The sequence below is a fragment of the Caretta caretta genome, chromosome 1 (assembly GCF_965140235.1).
Source record: "Caretta caretta isolate rCarCar2 chromosome 1, rCarCar1.hap1, whole genome shotgun sequence".
NCBI classification, from domain to species: domain Eukaryota; kingdom Metazoa; phylum Chordata; order Testudines; family Cheloniidae; genus Caretta; species Caretta caretta.
In genome coordinates, this window is record NC_134206.1 from 256,148,971 (window position 1) to 256,170,414 (window position 21,444).

Below are 21,444 nucleotides of genomic sequence, written 5' to 3' on the forward strand. Positions count from 1 at the left end.
TGAAACACCACCATAATCATCAAAGTTGTTTGTCGTATGCCAACAGCTTTACAAACATTAACCAAGCCCCATACAAAGCACCTCATTATGGTGAAGCTAAGGTTCAGTTGGGGGTGCTTATTAACCTACCAGAATGTTAGTGCCTTTTAAGACAACGAAACTTTAGAAATCCAGGAAATGCAGCATTAAAGTTTGCATTTGTTAGATAAGGCACTGACACACTCAGATAACAACTGCAACCTCAAGTCTGCCCCACTAGAGTTCCAAGCATACAGTCTGGACTGGGACTCTCTTCTCAGCTCTGCCACTGGCTGGCTGGGTGATCTTGGGTAAGTCACTTCCTCCTCTGTGTCTCAGGTTCCCTAGCTGTAAAATGGGGCTAATGACACTGACCTCCTTTGTAACATGCTTTGAGATCTACTGATGAAAAACACTCTAAGACCTAGATATTAATATTATTATTATTATTAAGCAGAATGTTCTGCACACATTTCTATAGGTAGGTTTAAGGAAGTCTGTTTGTGTCGTCAGTTCATCAACAGATAGTTCCAACCTGACCATCTGACATAGAGGTGACTTATTAATGGAGTAACTGTTCAACTCTCCTTAATTTGGTCTCCACTTTAGTTTCGTTACATATGAACTTATATAAAATCCCAAAGCTATGCCTGTGGACAGCTTTAATTTTGAAAATCTGATGAGAAGAGGACTGGTACCAAAATCCATTGCTTTCTTGATTTATGGTCTAGGGCAAACTATGGCCCGCAGGCCATATCCGGCCCGCGGGACCCTCCTGCCCAGCCCCTGAGCTCCTGGCTCGGGAGGCTCACCCCCAGCCCCTCTCCTGCTGTTCTTCCTCCCCCGCAGCCTCAGGGCACAACGCTCTGGGCAGCGGGGCTGCGAGCTCCTGGGGCAGCGCAGCTGCCGAGCCTGCCCTGACCCGGTGCTCTGTGCTGCGCGGTGGCGTGGCGGGCTCCAGCTAGGCGGTGCGGCTGCCTGTCCTGGTGCTCTGGGCGGGGTGGCTGTAGCACCACCAGCCACCGGTGCTCCAGGCAATGCGGTAAGGGGGCCGGGGTGTTGGATAGAGGGCAGGGGAGTTGGGGGGAGTGGTCAGGGGGCGGGGGTGTGGATAGGGGTTGGGGCGGTCAGAGGGAGGGGAACAGGAGGGTTGAATGGGGGCAGGAGTCCCGGGGGGCAGTCAGGGGGCTAGAAGCGGGGGGGGGGGTCAGATGAGGGGTGGGCTGGGCCACGCCTGGCTATTTGGGGAAGCACAGCCTCCCCTAACCGGCCCTCCATACAATTTCTGAAACCCGATGTGGCCCTCAGGCCAAAAAGTTTGCCCGTTCCAGTCTAGGGTATGCACGGAGCAGGTTAAATGGAAGGGGGTCAGATAAATACATTAAATGGTGTTCAACTCTGCTGTCATCTCCTCTGCTTCTTTGTAGAACAGGCTTCTTGGGGTCCAGAGATAGCTAGGTTTGGCTGCCACAAAGGTGTGGCTGGGAGAACTATAAACCATTGGACTTGAAATCTAACCGGACTTCTATTAGGGGGTCTCGCTAGCACGTAGCTCCGCGAGGCATCCCCCATTTCATCTGGCAATTCTGACACCAGCTCGTACGTAGAAAAGCCATGTCAACTTCATTGACCTTGTTAATTTACTGTGAAAGGGATGGTTTTTGACCACTAGATGGTGCCATTGTTCCCTTTAACAAGCCATTATCCAGTGAAGTAATCTGCTCACTCACTAACTCTTGGTGTAAATAACTGTGTAGTGATAGGTCTGTATTAAAAAAAACCTCTTATCTCTTCAGCTTGGAAATTATTTCCCGTCATTACTGCAGCAGCATGTGATATGCTGGCTGAAGCGAAAGGACAGGGTACAATTTAGAAACGGAGACATCTAGGGCTAAATTAATCCTGTTTCAGGCCCATCAAAGTCAATGAGCAACATCAGGCATTAGGTTGTCTCTGTGTCTTATTTTGTGGTTTCTGACCCAGCTCACTTCTGTGGTATTGGTTGAAGGAGCCCAAACCCGGGGCTATCACTGACTAAGGCATGGAGAAAACGAAGCTGGTAAGAAAGGACACAGGTTTTCTGGGCCAAATGATGCTCTCATTTGTGTCAGTGCAGCTACTCCAGAGTTATACAGGTGCCAAGATCAGAGTCTGGCCCCATAATGCTGAGATAAACCACCCAGATGGACTATATGAAATACAAACATATTCCTCTTATCTCTTCCTGAGAATGAGACCAAAGAACAGCTGAGGGAGAGGGGAAGATGTCAGCACACACAAACCCTGCCTTTGTAGTTGCCCAAGGTCATTGGCTGTCTCTTGACACAGCTGCTGTTGCTCGATAAGATATCTCAGAGGGAACGGAAGGCGGCAAGGCAGAGAAGAGATCCAGGAAAACCCCTTCCCCGCCTTCTATCTGACGCCAAGAGCTGGAGGCTGGGTTTGTTATTCCATGTTCTCGTGTGCGAGTGTCGAGGCGTTGGATGATTGGAGGGAAGGAAGGAAACAGATGATCCGACAGATCAAAGGGGTTGATACGACAATGGTGAAAGGCTGGACAGGCCATCACGCAGAGCAGTAGAGTCCTCGTAGTGCATGTGGCTAGATCCACAGAGCTCTACAATAGCAATAGATGTGGCACGGCTGGCCTCAAGAGCCATGAGAAAAGAATAAAAAACATGAAGTCAATCCAATTTTGATTGGTCTTTAGTTTTGTGGATCATTTTACTCACCCTCGCCATCTGTAAAATGACTCATCATTGTGGCCTTATTTTAGATCACAAAAACGGGCCAGATTTTCAAGTGCATGACCCCCAGCATGCACCCAGTGCACGGAGCAACTTTGAAAATGTGGCCACTCATCCGTGTGCCTAAAGAGGAATGAAACTCTTCTGAAAACTTAGTCTCAGTTGGGGGTGCTGAGCCATTCTGAAAATGCCAGACTGGGTGACAAAGCCCTTTAGTGCAGAGAAAGAAATACCAGTATGCTGAATCAAAGTCAGCGCTGCTCTACGTGAGTGAAGAGCGCTGAAATCAAGGGAAGTGACTCTACCTCTGAACGTAGCCCTTAAAGTACTGCGAAACTACCCCAATGCCATGTGGCAAATAAAGATGGAGAGCTCAACTAATAATACAGTAAAAGTATGGAAATCAGGTTGACGATAAATTTATATGAATTACGTCAGATTTGCGGGTGGCATAATCCTCCTTTCCTGCGCTCAACCTCCTCGCTCCTAATCTGAGCCCCTGTTTGCCATAAGCAATGCTCATAAATCTCACAAGACATAGATCTGGCTGGCTTTAATTTTGTGAGTGTTTCTCGGAACAGTTTTCACATTGTGAACATTCATTCCTTGGTTCCATGCCATTGTGCAAACTTTACCATTTATTTATTCATTCAGCAAATTTTGGAGTCATTTCTTGCAAAATTTCACAGCAAATTTTCCTTCTCACAGCTGTTTGGCTCCCCCCCGCAACAAAACAACCAATCCACCAGCTTCTGGCCAAAAAAAGAAGCCCACTCAAGGAACTGGACTGGGGAAAGTAATTACAGTACTTCTCAGTTTCTCTCTCAGAACTGGCATAAAGTAGAAAATGTGCCGGCTTTGCTTTATTCTATTCTATTCTATTCTATTCCAGTCATGTTGCCATACAGTGCCCATCAGACTGGTATCTGAACTCCTGCTGAACCCCTGGTATAGCAGATGCTCTGGGCCAGATTCTCAGCTGCTGTAATTTGGCTTAGTTCAGTTGAAATCAGCGTGGCTCCCCTGATTTGTATCAGCTGACCTCACCCTGTGTGTTTTGTTCAGCGTAGAATCACAGGGTGATTTGTGTTCAGGTGTGCGTTTCTGTCTGTGTGTGCAATGTGGTAATGGGTGTAAGTCTATGGGCGTGCCCTCGACTCAGTGACACAAACATGGAAGCAGGTATGCAACCCCACCCCCATCCCAAAGTCATACACAGAAGCAGGTGTGCAGTCCTCCTCCACACACATACTCACTGAGGCAGACATGTAGACACATACCCGCACAAAGGCAGATGGGTCAAACTCCCCACCCCACATACAAAACCACACAGGAAGATGTGTGTGTACATGCAGGCACCCATGCATTCAGAGAGGCAGGTGTGTGTACCTTCTTACCTTCCCCCAGGCACGGGCAGGCGTGTACACACACACACACAGGCTGAAGTATGTTGAGTTTAAAAGACTCTATTCTGGGGTAGGGTTCGAAGAGGAGCAGCTCCACTAAAAGCTCCTGACAACTTACACAGAGGAGTCAGAATGACAGCAGCACCCCTCTTGCCATTTGGAAGAAGCAGGCTAATGTTTTCATTGCTGGCAGAGCACTTGTATAACACGACCTCTGACAGGTCCCTGGTCCCTGAGGAGGAGATGCACAAGACTGGAATGTGCAGTCACTGTAAGGCTCATGTGGTTCTCATCAGCTTCCTAAGCCTCAGTGGGTGGGAGTGCTCTCCCACACATAGCTTTCTAATGTGTCAGCACCCTTGAACGAAACTGCAGGCCAGCTTTGCTCATCTTCCTCTGCCTGGGCTGTGTTGGTGGAGTTCACAGCAGGTCAGATGCTGAGCCTCACTTCCAATAACATCATATGGAGCAGAGGACACTAGATCAGTTGCCAGATTTGGTCACGCCCGGAGTGGCTCTTGAGTTTCCAATTTGATTTTCCTGCCAGCTTTTCATGACCCGTCCTGTTCCAATGACCCAGATCATGTTACCCGTCCCAGTCCCCTGTTCAACTCCCTGGTATGAGAGGTATCACTTTGAACGCTTGCCTTCTCAACCACAGCCAGTGTGACTGGAACCCACAAACTCTCTTGCGGGCTTGTCTTGCTTATCTGCTAGCTCAATAAACGCAGGCCTGGGCAAACGATTTTAAGGAGCACATGCAGGGTCTGATTAAGACAATGAGGCTCATTCACGCTACTTATAGTCCTCTTCCCTACAGCTCTAGGTCCATCCGATTCATCATCGGCTCCTATGTGACATGCACCCTGCTTGTGACTGACTCCTGAGCCTGACTCCTAATCTTAACGTTGACCCAGGAGCCCATTCACAGGTATCTGGCAATTTGGTTGCGACTCACAGAGAGTCGTTGCTTGGGCACATTAGTTGAAATGATGCTGGTCCCTGTGAGGAGAAAATGACTGGGTCAAGGGGCAGAGCATGTACTTAGAGTATGTCTGACTGTCTGAGCATGTCAGCACGCGTGGGGCATGTGTTTGTGTTTGTGGACGTACTCGGATGCAGGAGGTGTGACCTCCAGGCACTCAAGCTCTCACCTCAATGATATAGTCCTTCCCATCTTTGCTGTGGACAGCTTTGACGGCACAAATATCGAGGCCTCCAAACATCTCGGCGCAGGAGTCCGCCCAGAGTCTGTACCTGCAGAATCCACACAGACATGTTGCTGGGAATTATCTGGCTGCTCAAGGATTAAAATAATGCTAGTAGGGTGCCAACTTTCTTAGCCTCCCACCAAATATAGACACCCCACCCTCTGCCTTATTCAACCGCAATAAGACAGATATCATAACCTTTAATATTGCCTCATGATCACCAGTACGGATGGAGGATCACGTTCTCACCAAAGTAGAAACATTCACATACTTGGGCAGCACCATCAGCCAGGACGGTGGGAACAAGTCAGGACATCCGGAACAAAATCAATAAAGCCAGGAACATCTTCAGGAGCTTAAATGCAGTCTGGAAATCATCAAAATACCACACCAAAACCAAACTCAAGATTTATCAGAGCTGTGTACTTTCAACACTACTTTATAGTGCAGAATGCGGGGGAATGACAACGTACGACATGTCCAAACTGTCTTCATTCCATACAACCTGCCTCAGAAAAATCCTCCATATCTTTTGGCCCAGAACAATCTCAAACCAAGATCTATTGATACAGTGCAGCCAAGAGGATATGAGCACCATCATTGCCAGGAGGTGTTGGAGATGGATCGGCCGTGTGCTTTGGATGGAAACTGATTCCATCACCAGAGTAGCAAGAAGATGGACATCTGAAGGCAAGCGAAAATGAGGGCTGTGGAAGCCGAGCTGAAAAACCTGGGGCGCAGCTGGGGAACCATTGAAAGACTCACCAGAAACAGACAGGAGTGGAGGAGCTTCGTCACTGCCCTAAACGCCAGAGGCGTAATAGGAAGATGATGATGATGATGACCCTCTGCCTCTGGAAGTGCACAGAATGCTCTTCACAGCAACTCAGAGTTATCATGATGAGACATCCCCTCCCTCTATTCTACAGGTGATGGAAGAAATAGGAGATCTTGCATGATGAACGCCCACATTTTCTTTCATTGCATATCAACTCCCTACTCCTACGTATATCCCCTTGAACCACATGAAATCATTTCTATCTCTCACTGGTATTTACACACCTCAAATCTCCCCACTTACGTGTCACTTAGTCAAGCTGTAAATGTTTAGTTCATTTTATCTTTCCTCAGAAGAAAGTCCCTGAAATTTTTATTGCTCTTCCCTGAATTCCCCCATGTGGAAAACTTTCTGACGCTGAGATGCCAGCATGTTCTAGGTGTGGAGAGCCAGAGTGGAGCTCTGTAGTGAGTGGCTATTACCTCTCTGTTCTGTGACATGATGTCTCTGAATATACGGCCCCAAACTGCATAGGCTTTTTCATTTGTTTCCTCTACATCACCATCCTGCAAGCTGTTCCCAATCACCCGTATATCCATTTAATATTACTGCTTTCCCTCCTGTTGAATATATGCTGCTGTGTCAGAGTGAGAGCAGGAAGTGTTATATAATGGAAGCCCCTGCTTCCAGCTGTCCTTCCACAGGAACATGAGCTGGCAGAAACAGGAGGCGATGTACGATGGGGTGCCCCCTCAGCTGTCTCTGCACTGGAAGAGGAGAGGGAATGACAAGAGATGCATTATGATGGCGACCATGCTCCCTCAGCTGTCTCTACGTTGGAACAGGGAGAGGGAATGAGTTTTGCTGGTTTTCCTTCTGTGCAGCTGTGCTGTGGTCCTGACCATTTCAATACAAAAAAATCTCAAAGCAGAAGATCTGCGAGCAGGACTCTCACACTGGCTGGAAATTGAAACAGGAGAAAACCGAGGATCTCAAAGCTACCTATGCAGATCTAATGGAGAAGGAGAAAAGAGCCTATGATCTTGAAGGCAGCCAGAGCACCTATAGCTTGATCTTCATGATCTAATGATGAACCTGCAAGAATACAAGGCCATATATGGATGGGACAAGAAAATGGTGTATACAACTAATAAATCCTTCCTTGTCACTCCCTGCCTCAATGAGGAGACCAAGTGCAGCCACACACCCTCAGAGGAGGTAATCATAGAATCATAGGACTGGAAGGGACCTCGAGAGGTCATCTAGTCCAGTCCCCTGCCCTCATGGCAGGACTAAGTATTATCTAGAGCAGGGGTGGTTAACCTATGGCTCCGAAGCCACATGCGGCTCTTCAGAAGTTAATATGCGGCTCCTTGTATAGGCACCAACTCCGGGGCTGGAGCTACAGACGCCAACTTTCCAGTGTGCTGCGGGGGGTGCTCACTGCTCAACCCCTGGCTCTGCCACAGGCCCTGCCTCCACTCCACCCCTTCTCACCCCTCCCCTCAACCTGCTGTGCCCTCACTCTTCCCACTCCCCCCAGAGCCTCCTGCACACCACGAAACAGCTGATCGGGAGGTGCTGGGAGCGGGGGTGTGTGTGTGTGGAGAGGCTGACATATTACTGTGGTTCTTTGGCAATGTACATTGGCTCCTTCTGGCTCCTTCTCAGGCTCAGGTTGGCCACCCCGATCTAGACCATCCCTGACAACAGGTGTTTGTCTAACCTGCTCTTAAAAATCTCCAATGATGGAGATTCCACAACCTCCCTAGGCAATTTATTCCAGTGCTTAACCACCCTGACAGTTAGGAATTTTTTCCTGATGTCCAACCTAAACCTCCCTTGCTGCATTTTAAGCCCATTGCTTCTTTACCTATCCTCAGAGGTTAAGAAGAAGAACCTTTTACGTACTTGAAAATTGTTATCATGTCCCCCCTCAGTCTTCTCTTTTCCAGAGTAAACAAACCCAATTTTTTCAGTCTTCCCTCCTAGGTCAAGTTTTCTAGACCTTTAATCATTTTTTGTTGCTCTTCTCTGGAATAGGAGGCTATTTCACCCCTCATCATCTGTAAAGTTGTGAAACTTGTAAAGTCACAATAAATGCACTCCAGTAAGCAGGCCCTTTCCCACCCTGGGTTTGTGTGTAGGAGGAGGGCAGCAAGAATGCACTGTTTACACTCAGGATTAACCCTGTGAATTAAGCAGGATGCCCATGCTAATACACTAAGCGCTGCAAGGCCCACTCATGTGCAGCTGCGACTGGATGCTGGTCATGTACCACAGGGCAGTTTCTTGGGAGCCATGTATATTCTGGAGGGAGGCTTGAGGGTGTCTGGGTTCAAAATCCAAGCTCAGACACAAATGAAATGGGGCTGGCAGTCTCACCAGGTTTCCTAATGGATATTCTTCCACATCAAGCACCCTTTCTCCTGTGAGGCAGAATTTTCAGATGCCCAGAGGTGGAATAGCAGAGGCTGCTCCTGGTGAGCACCCAGATGCACCGGAACAGCCAGGACAGAAATAGCAGAGGTGCTGCAGGTTAGAATTAAGCACAGTGGCAGACGTGTATATCCTTATGCATGTGTTTGTAGGGGAGTTAAATTTGCAGCCGATTTGTCACCAGGATACCTGGATTTAGCCAGCACTTTCAACCCCTCACTTTTGCCCCTATTCAACAAAGTATTTAGGCATGTGTTTACATTCATCCCTATTCAGCAAAGCATAGCACACTTAGCTTTAAGCATGTGCTTAAGTAGTGATGTAGCTTCAGTATCAGCTTTGCTCTTTTTTTTTTTTTTTTGAAAGCCCCTTCTCTTCCTTACCTCTCTGTCATTGCGATCTGCTCCAGCATGGCAGAACCTGTGTTTGCCTTCCAGTTTCCAGAGATAGATGTCCTCCTGGGAAAACAAACCAATCACAGGATGACAAACCAACTCCTCCAAAGAGGTAGTTTTCACACCTGACTCAGTGTGTGTGGAGAATATGGGTGATTCAGCTGGGTGTCCTTTCCAATCCTACAGTCCACAGTGCTCCCAACAAATTCTGATCATCCAGTAAATGAAAGACTCAAACTAGGAGCAAGGAACTAAGAACCTTGAGGCATCTTTTCTCTGCAGCTGGGTGGGTGATGTGTAGTGGCCTTGTGAACACTTTTCTCCTTTTACACATCAGATCCTGGAAAGCCGAGATGACTGTAAAACGCCTCTGAGATCATTAACCTTACGCTCGGCATTGTAGAATCTAAGCATATGTAATTCTCCAGGCAAAGATGTGACTGAAAAGATACATAAAAGTCAGATATGAACTACTCTCTGAGGTTGGCTTCTATTGTAGTGGTGGCCTGGAAAGTCTGTCTGTTTGTGCCCTCTTTCTTAATCTCAATGACCCGCCTGCTCTGGGACCCAACCGCCAACTTCTCCCAAAGGTTTTTTAGGTTGTAAAATGCTCCAAATCTCCTTCATTGTAACTGGCTGTGAATTTCAACAGAAGATGCTGCTGCTGGCAAATTCTGAGCTCTGTATTTGTCTGTCAAGTGCTGGGCTAGTTCATTTCTTTGCACTTAGCAAGAAGGCAGACTTGACACAGCCTGCAATGATAGCACCTTGTGTTGTAATTCTGCCAGATCTCACAAGATTCCTGAGTATGGTTTCGACTACGAGGAAAGTGCTGTATTAGTTGTAAGATATTATCCCATCAGTGTGTTTGATACACCCATGAAACACTCCTATGCTGAAGAAAGCATGCATGGTGATTCAGTGGGTGGGACTCTTTTTTCTGAACCAGTCCTGATCCAGTGTAGCAGCATGGTGTTGGGAGATGCTGATTGCTGCTGACATAATCTTTTCAGTGAAATGCAGAAAAGTCCTGATCATTTTTGGTCATTAAAGATCACAAGGCACTTTTCACAAGAGCAGAGGTGTTAAACCTGGTGTCCTGGCTAAATTCAAAGCTGGGTCATTATATTTTTCCCACCTAAAATTTCCTGAGAAATGTTTCAAATAGACATGGCCTCCTTCTTCACTTTCTGCTCTAACCTAATATGTACTGCTGCCGCAAACTGTTAAATGGCTCCTGGGATCCATCTCAGAAGGGGGTGAAGTGATTCCTGAGTATGGTTTAGACTAGTATCTGGGGAGGAAAGTGCTGTATTAGTTGTAAGATATTATCACAGGCTGTACTACTGGTTATCACACACACAAACTCTCCTGTCCTATGATCAAAATCATTCACCTGCCTGACCTTTTCTTTACAGAACAGAATCCTCCCTCTTTGAGGTTTCTGAGCCTTTTCCATTACCTAAGGACAGTATTCAACTCTCAGCCTCTCTTTCCTTCTGTCTCGCTAAGTTACGCTCCTTTCTGGGATTGTGTTTCCCAGCTTTCCAGTAGGAACGGCTCTTTATTTGTAATATGTGGGTTCAGAAAATTGCCCTGCGTGATTGATGACATCCAAAATCTCATCAGTGATGAGAACTCCCAGATTCAGATTAGTAACATGATGGAATATCAGCATTGAAAAGAAATATTTGGAATATGTAAACAGATACCCCATCAAAAAATAGGTTTCAGAGTAACAGTCGTGTTAGTCTGTATTCACAAAAAGAAAAGGAGTACTTGTGGCACCTTAGAGACTAACCAATTTATTTGAGCATAAGCTTTCGTGAGCTAAAGTAATCTGTAGCTCACGAAAGCTTATGCTCAAATAAATTGGTTAGTCTCTAAGGTGCCACAAGTACTCCTTTTCTTCCCATCAAAAAAGCAGCTATACTATGGTATAATACCAGGAAATTCCATGTGGGGGAGCTCCAGAGAGTGCAGCTTTGCTGCAGTGGTTGGTTTATCTGGTTTGTTTGTTTGTTTGAACAATCTGATGTTCTAGTCCAGATGCTTCATGTAGAACATAGCAAAAGTTTCAGTCAAATATAAAATACAACCGAACCATCTTAAAAAGAGACTTTCTCAAAAGCCGTCCTGACCATTAACATAAGCTCCATCACAACCTTCATGAAATCCACTCCCTTCCCAGCATGGGAGAGCAGGTGAGTCTTGCAGCACGGCACCAAATTAAGGCTTTGGCAAACCAAGGTGGAAAGTGAATTTGAGGGCCAAGGGCTCCTCATCGAGAAGGCCCTGCCACCAGACCTCTACTGTTTATACCAGAAGTTCTTAGCTTGAATGCCTCCAATGACCCTAATTGCCATGGCGGTCAAACAAATAGAGGTGGCCTCTTGAATAAAAGGGACCCAGACCATGTAGGGCTTTATAGGTCAAGCCCAACACCTTAAATTTCACCTGCAAATGAACTACTAGACAGTGCAAATCATGAAGCACTGATGTAATATGCTCACTGTGTGAACCACCTCTTCATAACTGGGCCATTCCATTCTACTGTAGCTCAGTTTCTGGAGGATTACAAGCGGTGGTCCCACACAGAGTGCACTGCATCCATTCAACTGCAAGGGGACAAAAGCACGAACATCAGGAGTGAGGTCTAAAAGAAAAGGTACAACCCTCTTGTTAAGTGCAGAGGGCAAGGGGTATTCCTGGCAACTGTTGCTACCAACCTGGGGTACTCAGAAGCAGCTGGCAGTCCAACACAACCCTCAGGTTGCAAGCCTTAAAAAACATAGCAAACATTCCAGTTCATTGGTTGGGATGCTGATATAATTTTTGTCATTTCTTTCAGTTGGTTTCCCTGATGCACAATTATTACTTGAGTCTTATCTGGTTCTCACAGACATGAAGGTCGCTATCTTAAAACAAAAAAACTTCAAATCCAGACTCCAGCGAGAAACTGCTGAATTGGAATTCATTTGCAAATTGGATACTATTAATTTAGGCTTAAATAGAGACTGGGAGTGGCTAAGTCATTATGCAAAGTAGCCTGTTTCCTCTTGTTTTTTCCTACCCCCCCCCCCCCAGATGTTCTGGTTTAACTTGGATTTAAACTTGGAGAGTGGTCAGTTTAGATGAGCTATTACCAGCAGGAGAGTGAGTTTGTGTGTGTATGGGGGTGGGGGGGATGTGAGAAAACCTGGATTTGTGCAGGAAATAGCCCGACTTGATTATGTAAAGAGTTGTCACTTTGGATGGGCTAGCACCAGCAGGAGAGTGAATTTGTGTGGGGGGGTGGAGGGTGAGAAAACCTGGATTTTTGCTGGAAATGGCCCACCTGATGATCACTTTAGATAAGCTATTACCAGCAGGACAGTGGGGTGGGAGGAGGTATTGTTTCATATTCTCTGTGTATATATAAAGTTTGCTGCAGTTTCCACGGTATGCATCCGATGAAGTGAGCTGTAGCTCACGAAAGCTCATGCTCAAATAAATTGGTTAGTCTCTAAGGTGCCACAAGTACTCCTTTTCTTTTTGCGAATACAGACTAACACGGCTGTTACTCTGAAACCAGCATTATGAGGTCACCCAAATCCATTCAGTGGAATTATAGGCATGTGCCACATGGCTATTTATTTGTTGTTTTCAGCGTGGCTTTAGTTATAGGCTAAGCAGGTGTTCACCATCAGTGTAAATCTGCAGTAACTCCACCAAAGTCAATGGGAATCTGAACTCAGTCTCTCAGTCACGGGTTGGAAGAAAGTATACTTGTATCTGGGGTGGGGAGGGATGAGATAGTCACTCTGTAGTATCCTCCCTCTGTCAGACCGTGGATGCAGAGTCGAGAAATTCCAGAGAGAACTGTGTACACAGTCCTTAGTCGGGAGGAAGTGAGCTTTTGCGTTTTTGCATGTGTGGGAGGCAGTTATGAAAACATGAGGACTGATTCCATTGCACTCAGACCAAGAGAGTCCTCTCTCTGACTGATGTTACAGCAGACACTGATATTCTCAGTCTTAAAGGCCAAGATGTTCCAGAGAGCCCAGTAATTTTGGATGCCTTCATTTTTGAGTGCTCAACTTGAAACACTTTCAAGGGCCTGTTTGTCAGTGGCTGGATGGCCTCACCTCTCTCATATGACATTCAATGGACTTGTTTATCCCATAGAAAGTTTATTTTCAGTCTGGCACTGGGATAAACTCCATTACCAGATACCTTTCATAGGAAACAGTCAGTAACAGAGAATGGCTGTACAGATATCCCAAACTCGTTTCCAGTAATGGCTCCATGAATAGGACAAAGGAACTTTTGTAGCAAACAATTCATTCAATGAATTTGGCCTTTTTCTCTCTTCATGAACTGGCTTTGATTTTCAATGATTTCTTCCCTATTTGTAACTGTTCGACAAATGTTTCATGGGAAACCATTTTATTTAGCAAACAATTGCTTGCAAATTTGCTCCTGTGTGGGATGGGCTATTAGTGTGACTGTTCACATTTGTCACAGGGTATTGTTTTTGCTCTCTGATTAGATAAGGTAGGTCAGTGAGGTAGGGAATTTTAAAGGACATTTAAACTTCTTTTCTGAGTCATTTGAGTCAGGCTTTTCCTGGACATCACTGCTAGAAAAATTAGGTGATTGTAATATTATAGACTGGGTCAGATTTAAAGCTAATTTTCTCTCATTGCCTTCCCACTAAGTAATTGGGTGTCTCATGAAGTTCCAGACATGAAAAGAGTGGCCAGATCTCTCTGATTTACTTAATTGCCTCTGTGCTAGGATGCTGGTTAGGGATTTTGGGCAGTTCTAGTTGCAAAGTAAGTGGGCACATACATTTGTCTGTCTCATGTAACCGTGCTAGCACCAGGGCTCCAGCCTGGGGTTTTGGGAACACAGATCCTAGACTAACAATAATCCTGGTGCTAAGTAGTGTATGACAATGTTTATTCTATCTGGTGCCCTTAAGCGCATGCTGCCAGACCCATCTACTTATCTAGAATTCTGCTGCTTGATAAGGGCAGGTACTTCTGGATTAGTTAGATTATTTGCTGTTTCTTGTTCAGTTGGTTTGGGGTGAGGAGAAATGAACTGTTTTATTTATTTATATGACTTTATTTTTACTTGATGTCAAACACTACTAGAGCTTGGGATAGGTGCTTTTAAATTTTTGCCAGGAGCATATAGTGAATTCACTAGTCGCCACTTTTCTGACTCTTATCACTATTCCTACAGTCATTGTGACAAACAAATTAGCAATTGTGAGGTACGTACATGGTCTTAGCTGGGAAGGAGGCCAAAAATTGAATGGAACTTGGAGTTGCCGCTGGGGAGACTATACTCCCATGTAATGCTATGTGTTGATCTAAGCAGCCCCAGCAGTCCTCACGGACCCTTTATGCTATATGCCCATATTAACCCCTGTAACTCGAGACGTCAGCTCCCACCTCTGATTGCTCCAGGATGCCAGCCTTCTTTGCCCACTTGCTAACTGTTCAAACAAGCACGTTTGTGCTTTTTCCCATGCTGCCCCACACACATGGGAGGAGCTCCTCGTAAACACCTGCAAAACTAATACCTTATCCACCTCCAAATCCTTCCTCCAAACTCTCCTTTGCCAGGATGCCTACAAAAAACTTGACCCTGGCTAGGCAGCTGGTGCGCTGAGATCACTGCCTATCATGCTGACCAGTGTTGCTCATTTCGTCCGTGTACTCCTCCATCAGTCTGTCTGTCCCCACTTGCTGTTTCTTGTCTTATACTTAGATTGTAAATTCTCAGGGGCAGAGATTCTCTTTTTGTTCTGTGTTTATACAGTGCCTAGTACAACAGGGTCCTGGTCCATGACTACGGCTCCTAGGCATTACCGCAATAGAAATATTCATAACTAATAAGAAATGACAAAATACTAATAATCTAGCACCACGCCATTTCAGTGGCAGTTTCTTACTGTGATGGTGTTACCTCACTGCAGCAGCATGAGTAATTTCCTGGGTCAGGGGGCTAAAGGATAGTAGCGGTGGGTCAGTTGCACTGTAAAACTCCATGGATTGGCTCTGACTCATGCCACAGTGGGACATGCAACGTGGTAACATAGGCCACCTCTTTGTTTTTAATATTTCACTTGAAGCTGTAAGATTGTGGTGACTGTTCCCACTAGAGGGTGCTGAGAGATGGAGGATTTGTCTATATGGTCAGGAGAGATGGGACCTTTTAGAAAGCAAGTTACCGCAATGATAGGGGAGTAAAGCTTATCTCCTGGTACCTGTCCAAGGCTGAGCTCGAAGACAGGTACAGATAGATTTACAGCCTGGGAATAAGGCGCTGATGGTGAGTTATGGAGCAGCTATCTGTGGGCAGAGGAGAAGAGGTGAAAGCACACCAGGGCTATTCTTCAAGGAACTTAAATCAGCCACCTCTTCCTGACCAAAGCAGACACCAATTAAACCACATTCATAAAAATGTCTCTTTCCAATTTCAGCCTCCCCCCCTGCTGCCCCGTCCCCAGCCCAACCATGAGAGCACACACTCACATGTAAGCTTTGTAATTGCTGCCGATTTTCTGGATTCGGATGTCGTACTTGGAGTCGATGAATGCTTCAGTGGTGGCGTAGGTTTTTGCCATGGCTACCACGCTGGCCATGTCCTGGAAGTCGTACTGGTTCTCAACTTTTACCTGCAATTGCCGAAATCCAGCCAAAGAGCGGCGAGCACAAAAGGAACAGGAATATCTGTGAGGAGGGGTCAGCTCAGTGGATGAATAGTAGAGCACAATGACAGTTAAACAATAAAGAGAGTAAGGTTGAAGCATGGACGACAGTAGGTAGAAGGATGCTTCATCCAGGCAAACCTTACACATACCTAGCCAACTGGCATGTCTCCCTCCTTGATGTACAAGCCCTGGGGGATCAGTAAGAAGAACATCTACTTATGATTAAAGAGTTCCATGGGGCTTTCCCCATAAGACTTAATGGGAGTTACATAGCTGAAATGCTCCAGAAAAGTATTCGTTATATTTTTGTAGCATAACTTAATTCCGAGCATGTAAATTACTCTTACCCTATTACTTACCACTAAACATCTGATGAGAACAGAAAATCAGGAGTGACCAGGAAATAGGCATTTATACCAGAAAATAAAGAAGCGAGAGGGGTTTTGGGGTTGGGGTTTTTCTTTTGCCACTCCTGGTCTCTAGATCCCTAGCAGTTCACAGTGCCCTTATCTAGTTTCACGCAAAGGCCTGGCACAGGACTCCAGAATGGAAGTGTACAAAACACGAGCCTCATGAGGATGATGTTCCTAGGGGAGACCACGTACTGCAGGCAGTGCAAGCTGGAGGTCATGGGAGTGCGTGTGGGGGAGGCTGGCTAGAGGTGTAGAAGGAACGGGATGGCGTGATGCTCAGGGGGTTGAGATCTATACCCGAAGGGCTGCAAATTTCCTGGGAAACTAGCTTTTCACAGTGTTATATTTATTTACTGGAAATACCTTGGAACTTTCAAAAAAGAAATGCTGGAAAAAGGAATCACTAAGTATAGAGGATGATCAGTTCTCTGCCAAGAGCTACTAAAAAGGGTAAAGAAAAAAAATTGTTACATCTCCTCTCCCAATACTGCAAAAAACAAACCAACCAACACACCCCAGACAATGTTACTATCTTCATGTCACCAAGCACAGCCTTTAGAAATTTGCACTGGCAAAAATCTACTCTGGTACATCAGCGAAGCCCGGTCAACTACAATGCCTCCAGATGATAGTGTGGAGACGGATGTGTTAATTTAAGCAGGTCTATAATATAGGATCGGGGCAATATGTGATTTTCATCATGCATTATTATTTATTATTTGTATTGCAGCAGCATCCAGAGGCCTCAGTCAAGGATCAGGACCCCATTTTGCGGGGCACTGTACAAACACTGAACAAAAAGATGGTCCCTACCCTCAAGACTAACAAATTATATCCATATATGTGTGAAAAGGGGCTGGAAAGAGCCACAGGTCTTTGTAAACCAGTCTGAAGGAAACATATGCATTGGTGGTTGGTGTCTCTTTGTAAAGAACAAATGAGCTATTCTAAATGTCTACCTAAAATCATGGGATGGCAGTAGCCATCCTGAGTATGTAAGCAAAAGGATAAGGACCAGTGTGTTACTAACCTGCAATGGGTGTGTTTTTCATGTACATTAGAGTTTGTAAGTTCCAAACAGAAACCAAAAATGTGGTCACATTCTGGCTTAGAAATTCTCTCTTACCTAGGTGAGGTACAGATCTAGTGAATTTTTGAGTACCGGAAGAGCTGAGGTGAAGGTGGATTGCAAAAGTGGTTTGGCCCTTGACTGTTTCTATATAAATTATTTAAAATACTGTCCCAAGGATGCTAGCTCCTAACTTCCATTGCCTTGCTGAATGCTGATTATCCTCTTTGTGCTCTGCTGGGTGTAGGAGAAAAGCAATTTTGTGACATCATTTTTTATGTCCTCCAGAGAAAGAGAGTGAAGGGAGGACACAAGAATCAGGCAGAATTAAAAATAAAAATGCACATGGCCATCTTTATCCATCATAAAGGAGGGACAGGCTGGCTTTGTGCTTTGTAGTTCAACTTTAAATTTGAGCTGTGCTCAGCAAATTTCTCAGCCGCTCTCGGCAGCTCTGGAAAACAGGTGAGGTTGTGATGAAGGTGCTTAGAGAGGTGTATGATCTGATTATAGAGCAGTAGAACTCCGTTTTGAGAAATGGTCACAGCTCCTCGGGGAAACTAGAGGCCAGTTGGTTGGTGTTCAATATTTTTACACAGATAACACTAGAGCCTGGACAAATTGAGTGAGATGAGTTAGTCCCACTCTGATGAGATGTGTCTGGGAGCGACTACATTGGGCAGACAATGCACTAAGTTACAACATACAGTATTCTCCTGGACCCTTTGGCAATAGGAAAATACCAATAGGAAACAGGCAATAGAAAAGCCATTATATAATGCCCTATTCGGAGCAGGGACTCTTGTGGGCTCTGACACAAACTACGCTTGGTGGTACAGGGTCTCTCTGTGTCCAAGCTGAAATGACTACATTTACAGCCAACGAATGTTTGCCACAGAGGTGAAAAAGAGGGCACTGCTTCCTTTGACAGCTAGATTCAGGACACGTGACTCTCCCTTCTTCCAACCACCTGGACTCTTGCTCAGAAATCTGGGAATCAGCAGAAAGGGTCTGGAATATCTCCCAGTTGTGGAAGACAGAAGCACATGACTCCAGAAGGCAATTTTCCAGAGGACCAGAGAATATTCATTCAGCTCAGTTAAACAGAAAAATAAATGGGGTTTTTAACAGGAACCCAAATTAATGAACTAAAGCAACAAAAGCCAAAGAAGAATTCTCTAACAATGCTACACAAGGACAGGTTTGCCATCCTCCCAGCACACGATGACTTATGGTGATCCTTTTCAGACTTTATAGGAAACCATCTCCCCAGATGTCTGTCCTTCCTGAGCCAGCCCTCGGATTCAATTAACCTTCCTGTGGAATTCTCAGGGCTTCTATAGCTAAGAGAACTTCCAGAATTCCCCCTATTAAGTGGCTCTGTGCCTTCTTTCCCAACAGGCACAAAACCAAAATCATCCCCAAACAAAGAAAAATCTTATTCTGTCAATTGTCTGATCCAGCCACAGTCATCTCAATAGGGTATCATGGTCAGGATAAAGTTTGTTTAGTCCAGGTACAATTATTACCTTGAAAACAGATAAATAGTTACAGTCTAATTAGATTGATTTTCCTATCTTACTTGTCAATCCTGTACTTTATTAAGTTCCTTCTTTTACATATTTTGTATTTGTTTTCTCTCCCCTTATAACTTTTTTTATATGTCACTATTAAATCCCAATCAAATATCCATTGTTTTAAAGAAAGAAAGTTCGGATCCCAGTTCAGCCAGCCTGGATGCATTGTGACACTGGGATGATGGTGTAGGCATGTGTCACTAATGAGCCAAACACACTCAGGAGGAATATTTCACATTCCACTTAGCCAGTGGGTAATTGTAGCTTTTAAAATGTTATGAGTTGAACAAAAAATAAAAAAAGTGTGAAAAAGAGGCAAAGGAAGCTAGAAAAAATTAATAGGAACCATTTATTCTCTTCTGCATCCTAGTATGGATAAACCCAGTGTTCCATTAGTTGTGTAAATGTGTGCAAACACTAACGGTATGTCTACACTACGAAATTAGGTCAAAGTTATAGAAGTCGGTTTTATAGAAAGCATTTTTATACTGTCGATTGTGTGTCCCCCCACACAAATGCTCTACGTGCATGTAGTCGTCAGAGTGTGTCCACAGTACCGAGGCAACCATTGACTTCCGGAGCGTTGCACTGTGGGTAGCTATCCCACAGTCTCCGCCATCCATTTGAATTCTGGGTAGAAATCCCAGTGCCTGATGGGGTTAAAACATTGTGGCGGGTGGTTCTGGGTACACATTGTCAGGCCCCCCTTCCCTCCCTCCTTCCATGAAAGCAAGGGCAGACAATCGTTTTGCACCTTTTTTCTTGAGTTATCTGTGCAGACGCCATACCACGGCAAACATGGAGCCCGCTCAGCTAACCATCACCGTATGTCTCCTGGGTGCTGGCAGACGTGGTACTGCATTGCTACACATAGCAATTTATTGCCTTTTGGCAGCAGACAGTGCCGTATGACTGGTAGCCGTCGTCGATGTAGTCCTGGGTGCTCTTTTAACTGACCTCGATGAGGTCAGGGGCGCCTAGGCAAACATGGGAGTGACTCAGCCAGGTCATTTCCCTTTTAAGTTTCGTCTCATGGCGATTGAGTCCTACCGGCAGTGCACTGCCTTTTAATCAGCAGCCAGCAGAAGATGATGGCCAGCAGTCATACTGCACCATCTTCTGCCGAACACCCAGGAGATGACGATGGCTCGTGGTCGTACTGCAGTCTGCTGCCAGCAAGATGTATAAAGATAGATGAAGTGGCTCAAAACAAGAAATAGACCAGATTTGTTTGTATTCATTTTCTCCTCCCTCCCTCCGTGAAATCAACGGCCTGCTAAACCCAGTTTTGAGTTCTATCCTTGAGGTTTTGAGTTCTATCCTTGAGGGGGCCATTCAGTTTCTCGGAAAGCCACCCCCTTTGTTGGTTTTAATTCCCTGTAAGCCAACCCTGTAAGCCATGTCGTCAGTCACCCCTCCCTCCGTCAGGGCAACGGCAGACAATCGTTCCGCGCCATTTTTATGTACAGATGCCATACCACGGCAAGCATGGAGCCCGCTCAGATCACTTTGGCAATTAGAAGCACATTAAACACCACACGCATTATCCAGCAGTATATGCAGCACCAGAACCTGGCAAAGCGAAACCGGGCGAGTAGGCAACGTCAGTGTGGTGACGAGAGTGATGAGGACATGGACACAGACTTCTCTCAAAGTACGGACCCTGGCAATGTGGGCATCATAGTGCTAATGGGGCAGGTTCATGCAGTGGAACGCCGATTCTGGGCTCGGGAAACAAGCACAGACTGGTGGGACCGCATAGTGTTGCAGGTCTGGGATGATTCCCAGTGGCTGCAAAATTTTCGCATGCGTAAGGGCACTTTCATGGACTTTGTGACTTGCTTTCCCCTGCCCTGAGGCACAATAATACCAAGATGAGAGCAGCCCTCACAGTTGAGAAGCGAGTGGCAATAGCCCTGTGGAAGCTTGCAACGCCAGACAGCTACCGGTCAGTCGGGAATCAATTTGGAGTGGGCAAATCTACTGTGGGGGCTGCTGTGATGCAAGTAGCCAACACAAACAAAGATCTGCTGATATCAAGGGCTGTGACCCTGGGAAATGTGCAGGTCATAGTGGATGGCTTTGCTGCAATGGGATTCCCTAACTGTGGTGGGGCCATAGACGGAACCCATATCCCTATCTTGGCACCGGAGCACCAAGCCGGCAAGTACATAAACCGCAAGGGATACTTTTCAATAGTGCTGCAAGCACTGGTGGATCACAAGGGACGTTTCACCAACATCAATGTGGGATGGCTGGGAAAGGTACATGACGCTTGCATCTTCAGGAACTCTGGTCTGTTTCAAAAGCTGCAGGAAGGGACTTTATTCTCAGACCAGAAAATAACCGCTGGGGATGTTGAAATGCCTATAGTTATCCTTGGGGACCCAGCCTATCCCTTAATGCCATGGCTCATGAAGCCGTACACAGGCAGCCTGGACAGTAGTCAGGAGCTGTTCAACTACAAGCTGAGCAAGTGCAGAATGGTGGTAGAATGTGCATTTGGACGTTTAAAAGCGCGCTGGCGCAGTTTACTGACTCGGTTAGATTAGCAAAACCAATATTCCCACTGTTATTACTGCTTGCTGTGCACTCCATAATATCTGTGAGAGTAAGGGGGAGACGTTTATGGTGGGGTGGGAGGTTGAGGCAAATCACCTGGCTGCTGGTTACGCACAGACA

At 45.8% G+C, this 21,444-nt stretch overlaps 1 protein-coding gene and 1 long non-coding RNA gene across 2 annotated transcripts in view; one reads left to right on the forward strand and one right to left on the reverse strand.

The window, feature by feature from the left end:
- Nucleotides 1–21,444, reverse strand: part of SYN3 (synapsin III) — a 289,948-nt gene that overhangs the window by 15,599 nt on the left and 252,905 nt on the right. The window contains exons 8-10 of the mRNA XM_048832522.2: nt 15,525–15,667; nt 8,983–9,057; nt 5,326–5,428 (exon numbers count right to left, since the gene is read on the reverse strand). Coding sequence (XP_048688479.1) covers nt 5,326–5,428; nt 8,983–9,057; nt 15,525–15,667 — 321 coding nt within the window. The remainder of the gene's footprint in view (nt 1–5,325; nt 5,429–8,982; nt 9,058–15,524; nt 15,668–21,444) is intronic.
- Nucleotides 277–21,444, forward strand: part of LOC125627937 (uncharacterized) — a 97,652-nt gene continuing 76,484 nt past the window's right edge. The window contains exon 1 of the long non-coding RNA XR_007354119.2: nt 277–329. This is a non-coding gene — a long non-coding RNA (uncharacterized LOC125627937). The remainder of the gene's footprint in view (nt 330–21,444) is intronic.